This window comes from Salmo salar, chromosome 05 (genome assembly GCF_965601325.2).
Source record: "Salmo salar chromosome 05, fSalSal1, whole genome shotgun sequence".
Taxonomy (NCBI): Eukaryota; Metazoa; Chordata; class Actinopteri; order Salmoniformes; family Salmonidae; genus Salmo; species Salmo salar.
In genome coordinates this window covers 8,154,166-8,167,500 of record NC_138295.1, presented here as the reverse complement: position 1 = coordinate 8,167,500, position 13,335 = coordinate 8,154,166, and the positions used below count along the sequence as shown (strand labels likewise).

General features: G+C 44.9%; 1 protein-coding gene across 1 annotated transcript in view; it reads left to right on the top strand.

The window, feature by feature from the left end:
- LOC106604180 (cationic amino acid transporter 2) overlaps positions 1-12,991 on the top strand; it is a 23,341-nt gene extending 10,350 nt beyond the window's left edge. Inside the window, 10 exon segments of the mRNA XM_014198602.3 lie at positions 224-287; positions 289-361; positions 2,473-2,687; positions 2,689-2,696; positions 4,886-5,022; positions 6,158-6,260; positions 6,352-6,485; positions 8,891-9,057; positions 10,183-10,291; positions 10,953-12,991. Of these exon segments, the coding sequence (XP_014054077.2) occupies positions 224-287; positions 289-361; positions 2,473-2,687; positions 2,689-2,696; positions 4,886-5,022; positions 6,158-6,260; positions 6,352-6,485; positions 8,891-9,057; positions 10,183-10,291; positions 10,953-11,083 (1,141 nt within the window). The 3' untranslated portion in view covers positions 11,084-12,991.
- Positions 12,992-13,335: the final 344 nt, after the last annotated feature.

Sequence of the window (13,335 nt, the reverse complement as noted above, 5' to 3'; positions counted from 1 at the left end):
TTTGAGTACAATACATGAGATATCCTTCATCATACCAAACTTGCTAGCAACTACAGTGGATGTTGAAGACATTTCTACAGGCAAATGTGTGTGAGTATGTTATAGCCGTAGTATTAGCAAGAAATATTAGCGTGAATCTTTCAACCAAGACTTCTGGAAAACCAGAGAAGATTGGAAAGTTACTATTCTGCAACCATATGTACTCTTACATTGTCTTCTCCAGGAATCTAACGTCTACAGTCAATGTGACCAGTATGTATGGGGATGGAGGGTTCTTCCCCTACGGTTTTCGACGGGACAATCTCCGGAGCCGCTACCTGTTTCTACGCCTTCGTAGGCTTCGACTGCATCGCCACAACAAGTAGGCCTATCTGCTTTGATATTTAAACATGTGCAGACACACTAACCTACATACGTCAGAAACATTTCCATCCTACAGAAACACTGATAAAGCCAGGCGCTTCTCAAAGCTTCGTCCATATAGTATCTTTGGTAATGTCTATTCTACTCAGAATGGTTAGGCATACTGTAACAGTCAATATTCTACATGATTAAACCTTGCTTGCTTAATTGACCGATATTGGCTGATTGATTGATCAACTGATGGGCCAATCGACTGATGGACTGGTTGTATTGACAGCTCTTCATTCATTCATTAATTCATTCATTCATTCATTCATTCATTCATTCATTCATTCACACCCCTACAAATCACCCGGGCTAGACAATCTGGACCCTTTCTTTCTAAAATGATCTGCTTGAAATTGTTGCAACCCCTATTACTAGCCTGTTCAACCTTTCTTTCGTGTCGTCTGAGATTCCCAAAGATTGGAAAGCAGCTACGGTCATCCCCCTCTTCAAAGGGGGGGGACACTCTTGACCCAAACTGCTACAGACCTATATCTATCCTACCCTGCCTTTCTAAGGTCTTCGAAAGCCAAGTCAACAAACAGATTACCGACCATTTCGAATCAAACCGCACCTTCTCCGCTATGCAATCTGGTTTCAGAGCTGGTCATGGGTGCACCTCAGCCACGCTCAAGGTCCTAAACGACATCGTAACCGCCATCGATAAGAAACAATACTGTGCTACTGTATTCATTGACCTGGCCGAGGCTTTCGACTCTGTCAATCACCACATCCTCATTGGCAGACTCAATAGCCTTGGTTTCTCAAATGATTGCCTCGCCTGGTTCACCAACTACTTCTCTGATAGAGTTCAGTGTGTCAAATCAGATGGCCTGTTGTTCGGGCCTCTGGCAGTCTCTATAAGGGGTGCCACAGGGTTCAATTCTTGGGCCAACTATTTTCTCTGTATACATCAATGATGTCGCTCTTGCTGCTGGTGAGTCTCTGATCCACCTCTACGCAGACGACACCATTCTGTATACTTCTGGCCCTTCTTTGAACACTGTGTTAACAACCCTCAGCCAGACGAGCTTCAATGCCATACAACTCTCCTTCCGTGGCCTCCAACTGCTCTTAAATACAAGTAAAACTAAATGCATGCTCTTCAACCGATCGCTGCCTGCACCTGCCCGCCCGTCCAGCATCACTACTCTGGACGGTTCTGACTTAGAATATGTGGACAACTACAAATACCTAGATGTCTGGTTAGACTGTAAACTCTCCTTCCAGACTCACATCAAAGATCTCCAATCCAAAGTTAAATCTAGAATTGGCTTCCTATTTCGCAACAAAGCATCTTTCACTCATGCAGCCAAACATACCCTCGTAAAACTGACCATCCTACTGATCCTCGACTTCGGCGATGTCATTTACAAAATAGCCTCCAATACCCTACTCAATAAACTGGATGCAGTCTATCACAGTGCCATCCGTTTTGTCACCAAAGCCCCCATATACTACCCACCACTGCGACCTGTACGCTCTCGTTGGCTGGCCCTCGCGTCATACTCGTCGCCCAAACCCACTGGCTCCAGGTCATCTACAAGACCCTGCTAGGTAAAGTTCCCCCTTATCTCAGCTCACTGGTCACCATAGCAGCACCCACCTGTAGCACGCGCTCCAGCAGGTATATCTCTCTGGTCACCCCCAAAGCCAATTCCTCCTTTGGCCATCTCTCCTTCCAGTTCTCTGCTGCCAATGACTGGAACGAACTACAAAAATCTCTGAAACTGGAAACACTTATCTCCCTCACTAGCTTTAAGCACCAGCTGTCAGAGCAGCTCACAGATCACTGTATTTACTTTGCCACCATGGCCTTTTTTGCCTTTGCCTCCCTTATCTCACCTCATTTGCTGACATTGTATATAGACTTATTTTTCTACTGTATTATTGACTGTATGTTTGTTTTACTCCATGTGTAACTCTGTGTTGTTGTATGTGTCGAACTGCTTTTCTTTATCTTGGCCAGGTCGCAATTGTAAATGAGAACTTGTTCTCAACTTGCCTACCTGGTTAAATAAAGGTGAACAAAAAAAAAGAAGAAAATTCATTGTCTATCTCCAGGTGAGGAGGTGAAGAACCCTCAGAAGTCCATCCCGCTGGGCATCGTGGCGTCTCTCCTCATCTGTTTCCTGGCCTACTTCGCTGTGTCGGCGGCCCTCACTCTGATGATGCCCTACTACATGCTGAATGTTAACAGCCCGCTACCCGTGGCCTTCGAGTACATCGGCTGGGGGCCCGCCAAGTATGTGGTGGCTGTCGGTTCACTCTGCGCCCTCCTCCACCAGGTAGGTAGGAGAACACGGAAAGTCACTGGTCAATGATGTCACCAGGCGTCATTACAGTTAGTCAGTTGGTCTGTCTGTCTGTCTGTCTGTCTGTCTGTCTGTCTGTCTGTCTGTCTGTCTGTCTGTCTGTCTGTCTGTCTGTCTGTCTGTCTGTCTGTCTGTCTGTCTGTCTGTCTGTCTGTCTGTCTGTCTGTCTCTCTGTCTGTCTGTCTCCATTCTAAAAAGATATAAACCATATTTACCACGGTGCAAATGCTTTGTAGATCTGGGCTCATGTATTCTGATGTTATCACTATATAGTACACTACCCCTGGTCAAAAGTGCACTATATAGGGAATAGGGTGCCATTTGGGGCATATCCTGAGACTGTAACATGACTGATGGCTCTCTGTCTGTCTGTCTGTCTGTCTGTCTGTCTGTCTGTCTGTCTGTCTGTCTGTCTGTCTGTCTGTCTGTCTGTCTGTCTGTCTGTCTGTCTGTCTGTCTGTCTGTCTGTCTGTCTGTCTGTCTGTCTGTCTGTCTGTCTGTCTGTCTGTCTGTCTGTCTGTCTGTCTGTCGTGGCCAAAAGTTTTGAGAATGACACAAATATTAATTTCCACAAGGTTTGCTGCTTCAGTGTCTTTAGATATTTTTTGTCAGATGTTACTATGGAATACTGAAGTATAATTACAAGCATTTCATAAGTGTCAAAGGCTTTTATTGACAATTACATGAAGTTGATGCAAAGAGTCAATATTTGCAGTGTTGACCCTTCTTTTTCAAGACCTCTGCAATCCGCCCTGGCATGCTGTCAATTAACTTCTGGGCCACATCCTGACTGATGGCAGCCCATTCTTGCATAATCAATGCTTGGAGTTTGTCAGAATTTGTGGGTTTTTGTTAGTCCACCCGCCTCTTGAGGATTGACCACAAGTTCTCAATGGGATTAAGGTCTGGGGAGTTTCCTGGCCATGGACGCAAAATATAGATGTTTTGTTCCCCGAGCCACTTAGTTATCACTTTTGCCTTATGGCAAGGTGCTCTATCATGCTGGAAAAGGCATTGTTCGTCACCAAACTGTTCCTGGATGGTTGGGAAAAGTTGCTCTCGAAGGATGTGTTGGTACCATTCTTTATTCATGGCTGTGTTCTTAGGCAAAATTATGAGTGAGCCCACTCCCTTGGCTGAGAAGCAACCCCACACATGAATGGTCTCAGGATGCTTTACTGTTGGCATGACACAGGACTGATGGTAGCACTCACCTTGTCTTCTCCGGACAAGCTTTTTTCCCAATGCCCCAAACAATTGGAAAGGGGATTCATCAGAGAAAATGACTTTACCCCAGTCCTCAGCAGTCCAATCCCTGTACCTTTTGCAGAATATCAGTCTGTCCCTGATGTTTTTCCTGGAGAGAAGTGGCTTCTTTGCTGCCCTTCTTGACACCAGGCCATCCTCCAAAAGTCTTCGCCTCACTGTACATGCAGATGCACTCACACCTACCTGCTGCCATTCCTGAGCAAGCTCTGTACTGGTGGTGGCCCGATCCCGCAGTTGAATCAACTTTAGGAAACAGTCCTGGTGCGTGCTGGACTTTCTTGGGCGCCCTGAAGCCTTCTTCACAACAATTGAACCGCTCTCCTTGAAGTTCTTGATGATCGGATAAATGGTTGATTTATGTGCAATCTTACTGGCAGCAATATCCTTGCCTGTGAAGCCCTTTTTGTGCAAAGCAATGATAACGGCATGTGTTTCCTTGCAGGTAACCATGGTTGACAAAGGAAGGACAATGATTCCAAGCACCACCGTCCTTTTGAAGCTTCCACTCTGTTATTCGAACTCAATCAACATGACAGAGTGATCTCCAGCCTTGTCCTTGTCAACACTCACACCTGTGTTAACGAGAGAATCACTGACATGATGTCAGCTGGTCCTTTTGTGGCAGGGCTGAAATGCAGTGGAAATGTTTTTGGGGGATTCAGTTCATTTGCATGGCAAAGAGGGACTTTGCAATTAATCTGATCACTCTTCATAACATTCTGGAGTATATGCAAATTGCCATCATACAAACTGAGACAGCAGACTTTGTGAAAATTAATATTTGTGTCATTCTCAAACCTTTTGGCCACGACTGTACAGTCTGTTGGATTCCATGTTCCCTGACCTGAGACTGTAACATGTCTGATGGCTCTCTGTGTCTGTCTCCTGTACAGTCTGCTGGGTTCCATGTTCCCTATGCCCCGCGTACTGTTTGCTATGGCCAGAGACGGCCTCCTCTTCAAGCCCCTCAGTAAGGTCAGCGCCAGACAAAGTCCTGTCATCGCTACCATCTCCTCCGGGGTCGTAGCAGGTAACACCCCACCCCTCTCTATCTCTCTCTCTACCCTCTCCTCCTGGGTCGTAGCAGGTAACACCCCATCCCTCTCTATCTCTCTCTCTACCCTCTCCTCCGGGGTCGTAGCAGGTAACACCCCCATCCCTCTCTATCTCTCTCTCTACCCTCTCCTCCGGGGTCGTAGCAGGTAACACCCCATCCCTCTATCTCTCTCTCTACCCTCTCCTCCGGGGTCGTAGCAGGTAACACCCCATCCCTCTCTATCTCTCTCTCTACCCTCTCCTCCTGGGTCGTAGCAGGTAACACCCCATCCCTCTATCTCTCTCTCTCTCTCTACCCTCTCCTCCGGGGTCGTAGCAGGTAACACCCCCATCCCTCTCTATCTCTCTCTCTACCCTCTCCTCCGGGGTCGTAGCAGGTAACACCCCATCCCTCTATCTCTCTCTCTACCCTCTCCTCCGGGGTCGTAGCAGGTAACACCCCATCCCTCTCTATCTCTCTCTCTCTACCCTCTCCTCCGGGGTCGTAGCAGGTAACACCCCATCCCTCTCTATCTCTCTCTCTCTACCCTCTCCTCCTGGGTCGTAGCAGGTAACACCCCATCCCTCTCTATCTCTCTCTCTACCCTCTCCTCCGGGGTCGTAGCAGGTAACACCCCATCCCTCTCTATCTCTCTCTCTACCCTCTCCTCCGGGGTCGTAGCAGGTAACACCCCATCCCTCTATCTCTCTCTCTACCCTCTCCTCCTGGGTCGTAGCAGGTAACACCCCATCCCTCTATCTCTCTCTCTACCCTCTCCTCCTGGGTCGTAGCAGGTAACACCCCATCCCTCTATCTCTCTCTCTACCCTCTCCTCCTGGGTCGTAGCAGGTAACACCCCATCCCTCTATCTCTCTCTCTACCCTCTCCTCCTGGGTCGTAGCAGGTAACACCCCATCCCTCTCTATCTCTCTCTCTACCCTCTCCTCCGGGGTCGTAGCAGGTAACACCCCATCCCTCTCTATCTCTCTCTTGATTTTTTTTATCTCTCTCTCTCGATCTCTCTCTCTTTTAGAGATATAAAGAGTTTGTTGTGTTTGGCCTATGATATATTTTGTGTGATGATTTATCTACGGTAAATACTTGAATGCTTGTTTGTTTTCCTTTCCAGCGATAATGGCCCTGGTGTTTGACCTGAAAGCATTAGTTGATATGATGTCAATTGGGACACTCTTTGCCTACACACTTGTGGCTATATGCATTCTTATACTTAGGTAAGTATTTCCCAAATATCCAAACTTAGATAAACAGCAGTCCTCTATTTAGCTAAATAAACAGTACTACGTTAACTTTAATAACACCTAGGTACCAAGAGACCCAATCAAAAGATTCAGATCTCCAGATCCTTGAATCAAACACCAAGTTTGGTTGTCTGGAACCACCATCATTCCCAACATCGGGCACCTCGAAAACAGTCACAGGTTTGACTGTATTGTCAGGTAAGATAAACAGTTTGACAAGAAATCTCCAATACGTCTGTCTTTAAAGTTGCCACTTATAACAATGACAAATAATATTATTCAAAGATTGTCTACATTTGAAAGGTGCTGGGGGTATCTGCAGTGTGGCATTATGTAGCATTCCCCTCTTTCTTTCAGTCATTCTTCCATCGGCCTACTCTCTCTCTGTTCAGTTGTTCTTCTCTCACCCCCTTCCTCTCTCTCTCTCTGTTCAGTTGTTCTTCTCTCACCCCCTTCCTCTCTCTCTCTGTTCAGTTGTTCTTCTCTCACCCCCTTCCTCTCTCTCTCTGTTCAGTTGTTCTTCTCTCACCCCCTTCCTCTCTCTCTCTGTTCAGTTGTTCTTCTCTCACCCCCTTCCTCTCTCTCTCTGTTCAGTTGTTCTTCTCTCACTCCCTTCCTCTCTCTCTCTGTTCAGTTGTTCTTCTCTCACCCCTTCCTCTCTCTCTCTGTTCAGTTGTTCTTCTCTCACCCCCTTCCTCTCTCTCTGTTCAGTTGTTCTTCTCTCACCCCTTCCTCTCTCTCTCTCTGTTCAGTTGTTCTTCTCTCACCCCCTTCCTCTCTCTCTCTGTTCAGTTGTTCTTCTCTCACCCCTTCCTCTCTCTCTCTGTTCAGTTGTTCTTCTCTCACCCCCTTCCTCTCTCTCTCTGTTCAGTTGTTCTTCTCTCACCCCCTTCCTCTCTCTCTCTGTTCAGTTGTTCTTCTCTCACCCCCTTCCTCTCTCTCTCTGTTCAGTTGTTCTTCTCTCACCCCCTTCCTCTCTCTCTCTGTTCAGTTGTTCTTCTCTCACCCCCTTCCTCTCTCTCTCTGTTCAGTTGTTCTTCTCTCACCCCCTTCCTCTCTCTCTCTGTTCAGTTGTTCTTCTCTCACCCCCTTCCTCTCTCTCTCTGTTCAGTTGTTCTTCTCTCACCCCCTTCCTCTCTCTCTCTGTTCAGTTGTTCTTCTCTCACTCCCTTCCTCTCTCTCTCTGTTCAGTTGTTCTTCTCTCACCCCTTCCTCTCTCTCTCTCTGTTCAGTTCTTCTTCTCTCACCCCCTTCCTCTCTCTCTCTGTTCAGTTGTTCTTCTCTCACCCCTTCCTCTCTCTCTCTGTTCAGTTGTTCTTCTCTCACCCCTTCCTCTCTCTCTCTGTTCAGTTGTTCTTCTCTCACCCCCTTCCTCTCTCTCTCTGTTCAGTTGTTCTTCTCTCACCCCTTCCTCTCTCTCTCTCTGTTCAGTTGTTCTTCTCTCACCCCCTCCCTCTCTCTCTCTCTGTTCAGTTGTTCTTCTCTCACCCCCTTCCTCTCTCTCTCTCTCTCTCTCTCTGTTCAGTTGTTCTTCACTCACCCCTTCCTCTCTCTCTCTGTTCAGTTGTTCTTCTCTCACCCCTTCCTCTCTCTCTCTGTTCAGTTGTTCTTCTCTCACCCCCTTCCTCTCTCTCTCTCTGTTCAGTTGTTCTTCCCTCACCCCCTTCCTCTCTCTCTGTTCAGTTGTTCTTCTCTCACCCCTTCCTCTCTCTCTCTGTTCAGTTGTTCTTCTCTCACTCCCTTCCTCTTTCTCTCTGTTCAGTTGTTCTTCTCTCACCCCTTCCTCTCTCTCTCTCTGTTCAGTTGTTCTTCTCTCACCCCCTTCCTCTCTCTCTCTGTTCAGTTGTTCTTCTCTCACCACTTCCTCTCTCTCTCTGTTCAGTTGTTCTTCTCTCACTCCCTTCCTCTCTCTCTCTGTTCAGTTGTTCTTCTCTCACCCCCTTCCTCTCTCTCTCTCTGTTCAGTTGTTCTTCCCTCACCCCCTTCCTCTCTCTCTGTTCAGTTGTTCTTCTCTCACCCCTTCCTCTCTCTCTCTGTTCAGTTGTTCTTCTCTCACCCCCTTCCTCTCTCTCTCTGTTCAGTTGTTCTTCTCTCACTCCCTTCCTCTCTCTCTCTGTTCAGTTGTTCTTCTCTCACCCCTTCCTCTCTCTCTGTTCAGTTGTTCTTCTCTCACCCCTTCCTCTCTCTCTCTGTTCAGTTGTTCTTCTCTCACCCCCTTCCTCTCTCTCTCTGTTCAGTTGTTCTTCTCTCACCCCCTTCCTCTCTCTCTCTGTTCAGTTGTTCTTCTCTCACTCCCTTCCTCTCTCTCTCTCTGTTCAGTTGTTCTTCTCTCACCCCTTCCTCTCTCTCTGTTCAGTTGTTCTTCTCTCACCCCCTTCCTCTCTCTCTCTGTTCAGTTGTTCTTCTCTCACCCCCTTCCTCTCTCTCTCTCTGTTCAGTTGTTCTTCTCTCACCCCCTTCCTCTCTCCATCTCTGTTCAGTTGTTCTTCTCTCACCCCCTTCCTCTCTTTCTCTGTTCAGTTGTTCTTCTCTCACCCCCTTCCTCTCTCTCTCTGTTCAGTTGTTCTTCTCTCACCCCCTTCCTCTCTCTTTCTTCTCTCCAGTGGTGTGTGTATGTGCTCTGTGCCTCCTGCTGACCCAAGCGATAGACGCTATACAGCGGCAAGAGATCTGGAGCATTGTGTGTGTGTCCATCGTAGCCTTCATCCTACTGGTCCTCGTCATCGTCATCTGGAGGCATCCACAGAACCAAGCCAAGGCTGCTTTCATGGTGAGGAGCATTGTGGGAAGATGGACACCTGCATATAGAGGACGTTATCACAGGCTATTTAAACATCACTGATTAGAGGACATTATCACAAGCTATTTAAACATCACTGATTAAAGGACATTATCACAAGCTATTCAAACATCACTGATTATAGGACATTATCACAAGCTATTTAAACATCACTGATTAAAGGACATTATCACAAGCTATTCAAACATCACTGATTAAAGGACATTATCACAAGCTATTTAAACGTCGCTGATTAGAGGACATTATCACAAGCTATTTAAACATCACTGATTAGAGGACATTATCACAGGCTATTTAAACATCACTGATTAGAGGACATTATCACAAGCTATTTAAACATCACTGATTAGAGGATGTTATCACAGGCTATTTAAACATCACTGATTAAAGGACATTATCACAAGCTATTTAAACGTCGCTGATTAGAGGACATTATCACAAGCTATTTAAACATCACTGATTAGAGGACATTATCACAGGCTATTTAAACATCACTGATTAGAGGACATTATCACAAGCTATTTAAACATCACTGATTAGAGGATGTTATCACAGGCTATTTAAACATCACTGATTAAAGGACATTATCACAAGCTATTCAAACATCACTGATTAAAGGACATTATCACAAGCTATTTAAACATCACTGATTAGAGGACATTATCACATGCTATTTAAACATCACTGATTAGAGGACATTATCACAAGCTATTTAAACATCACTGATTAAAGGACATTATCACAAGCTATTTAAACATCACTGATTAAAGGACATTATCACATGCTATTTAAACATCACTGATTAGAGGATGTTATCACAGGCTATTTAAACATCGCTGATTAAAGGACATTATCACATGCTATTTAAACATCACTGATTAAAGGACATTATCACAGGCGATTTAAACATCGCTGATTCGCAATAATTATCAACCATTATCAGATGCAGCCTAACAGATCGTAATATCACTCCACCCTAATTTCTTTGAACTACAGAACGTTTATCTTTAGGCCCAGATCCTGTGTGGTGCGTTGTTCGTGTCTTTATGTTGACATTTCAGTAAAGTTCTGTTACCGCCTGCCGTCTGCTCCCAGGTGCCCTTCCTGCCCGTGCTGCCAGTAGTTAGTGTGTTTGTCAACGTCTACCTGATGGTCCAGTTAGGAGGAGACACCTGGATGCGATACGCCATCTGGATGGCTGTAGGTAAGTATTCTATCCAACACTTCTCTACCCAATAATACATGCCACACGAACTAAACTGAGAGGTTGGTAGGGATAGATGGGTCATTTTCTTGGGGTATCTGACCCCATATCATTAGGAGTGTGGGCTGTCTAAAGTCGGTTGGAGGGTTGAGGGGTGGCCTCTCTATGTTTTAGATTGTAAACTCTGATCTTATACCATCTCTGTCTCTCCCTCTCCCTCTCTCCCTCTTCCTCTTTCTTTCTTTCTTTCTTTCTTTCTTTCTTTCTTTCTTTCTTTCTTTCTTTCTTTCTTTCTTTCTTTCTTTCTTTCTTTCTTTCTTTCTTTCTTTCTTTCTTTCTCTCTCTCTCTCTCTCTCTTTCTCTCTCCCTCTCTCTCTCTGTCTCTCCCTTTCTTTCTCTCTCTCCCTCTCTCACTTCCCCTCTCTCTCTCTCTCTCTCTCTCTCTCTCTCTTCCTCTCTCTCTCTCCCTCTCTCTCTCTGTCTCTCCCTTTCTTTCTCTCTCTCCCTCTCTCACTTCCTCTCTCTCTCTCTCTCTCTCTCTCTCTTCCTCTCTCTCTCTTTCTCTCTCTCTCTGTTTCTTTCTTTCTTTCTTTCTTTCTCTCTCTCTCTCTCTCTCTCTCTCCATCTATCTCTCTCTCTCCCTCTCTTTTTCTCTCTGTAGGGTTCCTCATCTACTTTGGTTATGGGATCCGTAACAGTGTTCAGAAGCAGAGGAACCAGACCAGCCAGGTAAAGATTGAGACCATCAGCGGTGTGATGGAAAAGGAGGCTGTCAAAGAAGAGAAGTTCTGAGGCTGAGTGGAAAGGACAGTGCCGGGCAGGACAACACAGGACAGGACATGACATGACAACACAGGACAGCACAGGACAGCACAGGACAGGACAGCACAGGACAGCACAGGACATGACAACACAGGACAGCACAGGACAGCACAGGACATGACAACACAGGACAGCACAGGACAGCACAGGACAGCACAGGACAGCACAGCACAGGACATGACAACACAGGACAGCACAGGACAGCACAGGACAGCACAGGACATGACAGCACAGGACAGCACAGGACAGCACAGGACATGACAACACAGGACAGCACAGGACATGACAACACAGGACATGACAACACAGGACAGCACAGACAAGAACTGAAGCTGACAGGAAAGGACAGAAAAGAACTGGAGCTGACTGGACAGAAAATGTCTGGATCTGACAGGACAGAAAATGACTGGGGATGACAGGACAGGACAGGACAGGAGAGAGCGAGAGAGAGAGAGAGGGGTGTTCTGATGTTACAGTGTGTATTTTTGTACAAATAAAGGCTGGTTTATACTTTGTCTAACCACGTCTGTGGACCACTAGAATTTAACAAGTGTACTTGGTCAAAACAACATTTCATTTATAACCATTATGTCTGTATATTTCCACAGTATTTCTTCCAACTTTAAAATAATGTATTTTATGAGGAGATATCACTGTGATTGATAAATTATACTTGTTTTCTCATTGTTTTGTCATGCAGTATTGGGATAGATAGAACATGAAATGTCCAAAGGAAATGCATTACAAGCTTCATGAGTTGATTTAGTCAGCTGTTTAGTCCACGTGAGATTGGGTTATGAGTTTAGAGATTGTGATTTAATCTACCTTTACATCTCTTGATGTTGTAAGAGAGTTGGAACATGGAGATAAGTTATTCTCTCTGTATTAGTCAGAGGCCATGAAAGATTACCTGGCCACACCTCAAGATAATGTCAACTAATGTAACAAGCACTAACAACTTATCAGATGTAAGTTGAAGCAGTTTACCTGATGTTTCATCACTTTTCCATTACAACATGATGAGGGGACAGTGTTTTCAGAGCAGTAAGAGCAGTTCATGTGCTTGCCGAAAGCGAGAACAACTGCTGTATTCCTACATACTCCAGGCTTATTAGTGTGCTTGCTGACCAAGTTGTTTGAGAAAATCACATTGATACTATTTATACTTTTTGAACTATGACTACATAAAATACGGAACATTTAAAGGGACGTAGACTTACAATGTAGATTTTTTGGGGGATAGTACTACTCTTCAACTGTTTCTGCTAGTCCCATCAAAAGTTATTCAACTTTTTTTTAAACTTACTCTACTACCATCAAAATCATTTTTGGATAGCTGAAGCAAGCACACAAATTTATTTTCTTCAGGAAAATTACCCTAGCTAATACATTTTTTAATTTTGTCACAAATATACACAGTATGTTGGAGTCCATTCAACCAGTTTAGTTGAGTTTTTGTTTCCTGTGAACTAAGATGTGACTGACGATGTGCTACAGTTTTTTATTTAATTTTTATTTAACCTTTATTTAACCAGGCAAGTCAGTTAATAAGAACTAATGCTTATTTACAATGACAGCGTGGCAGGTGCCTTAGTGTAATGCTTTACCCTACTTGTCAACTTGTGATTGTCCAAGAAGTGATACAGGAAGCAATCAACTTTTAAATCCAAGATAGATTTATTGTGCCATTTCATAGGGTCCAGTTTAATACATGTTTCAAAATGTTATCGCGTGTAGACGTAGAATGTAGAAAATCTAGTGCATAGCTTATTTCAAGATTTTAACACAATGATATTTATTGTTTCATAATGTAAATATTAAAATTTCTATGTATACAATGCTGTATATGACAACCCAAATAAACTTGATCATATCCCATTTTCGTCAAAGCCTTCTTACTTAGGTCATTCAAAAACTGTAACACACATGTTTACCTTTGATCAAGCCGGTGATGTAGACGGTGCTAAGCTGGGATAAAGAGCATAGCATAGCTTGTATCCCATGTAGCACCCTATTCCCTATATAGTGCGTTACTTTTGACTGGGGCCTATATGGCTCTGATGCAATTTGGGACATATTCATAGCGTGCCACTTACCTCCCTGTGTTCATGGGGAACAATACAACCATTCACATGTTGTTACCTAGGCCATGCCATAATCATGGCTTAGCAAGTCATTCATAAAGCAAGGTTTAGCACACTCACACAGCATAGACATCTAGA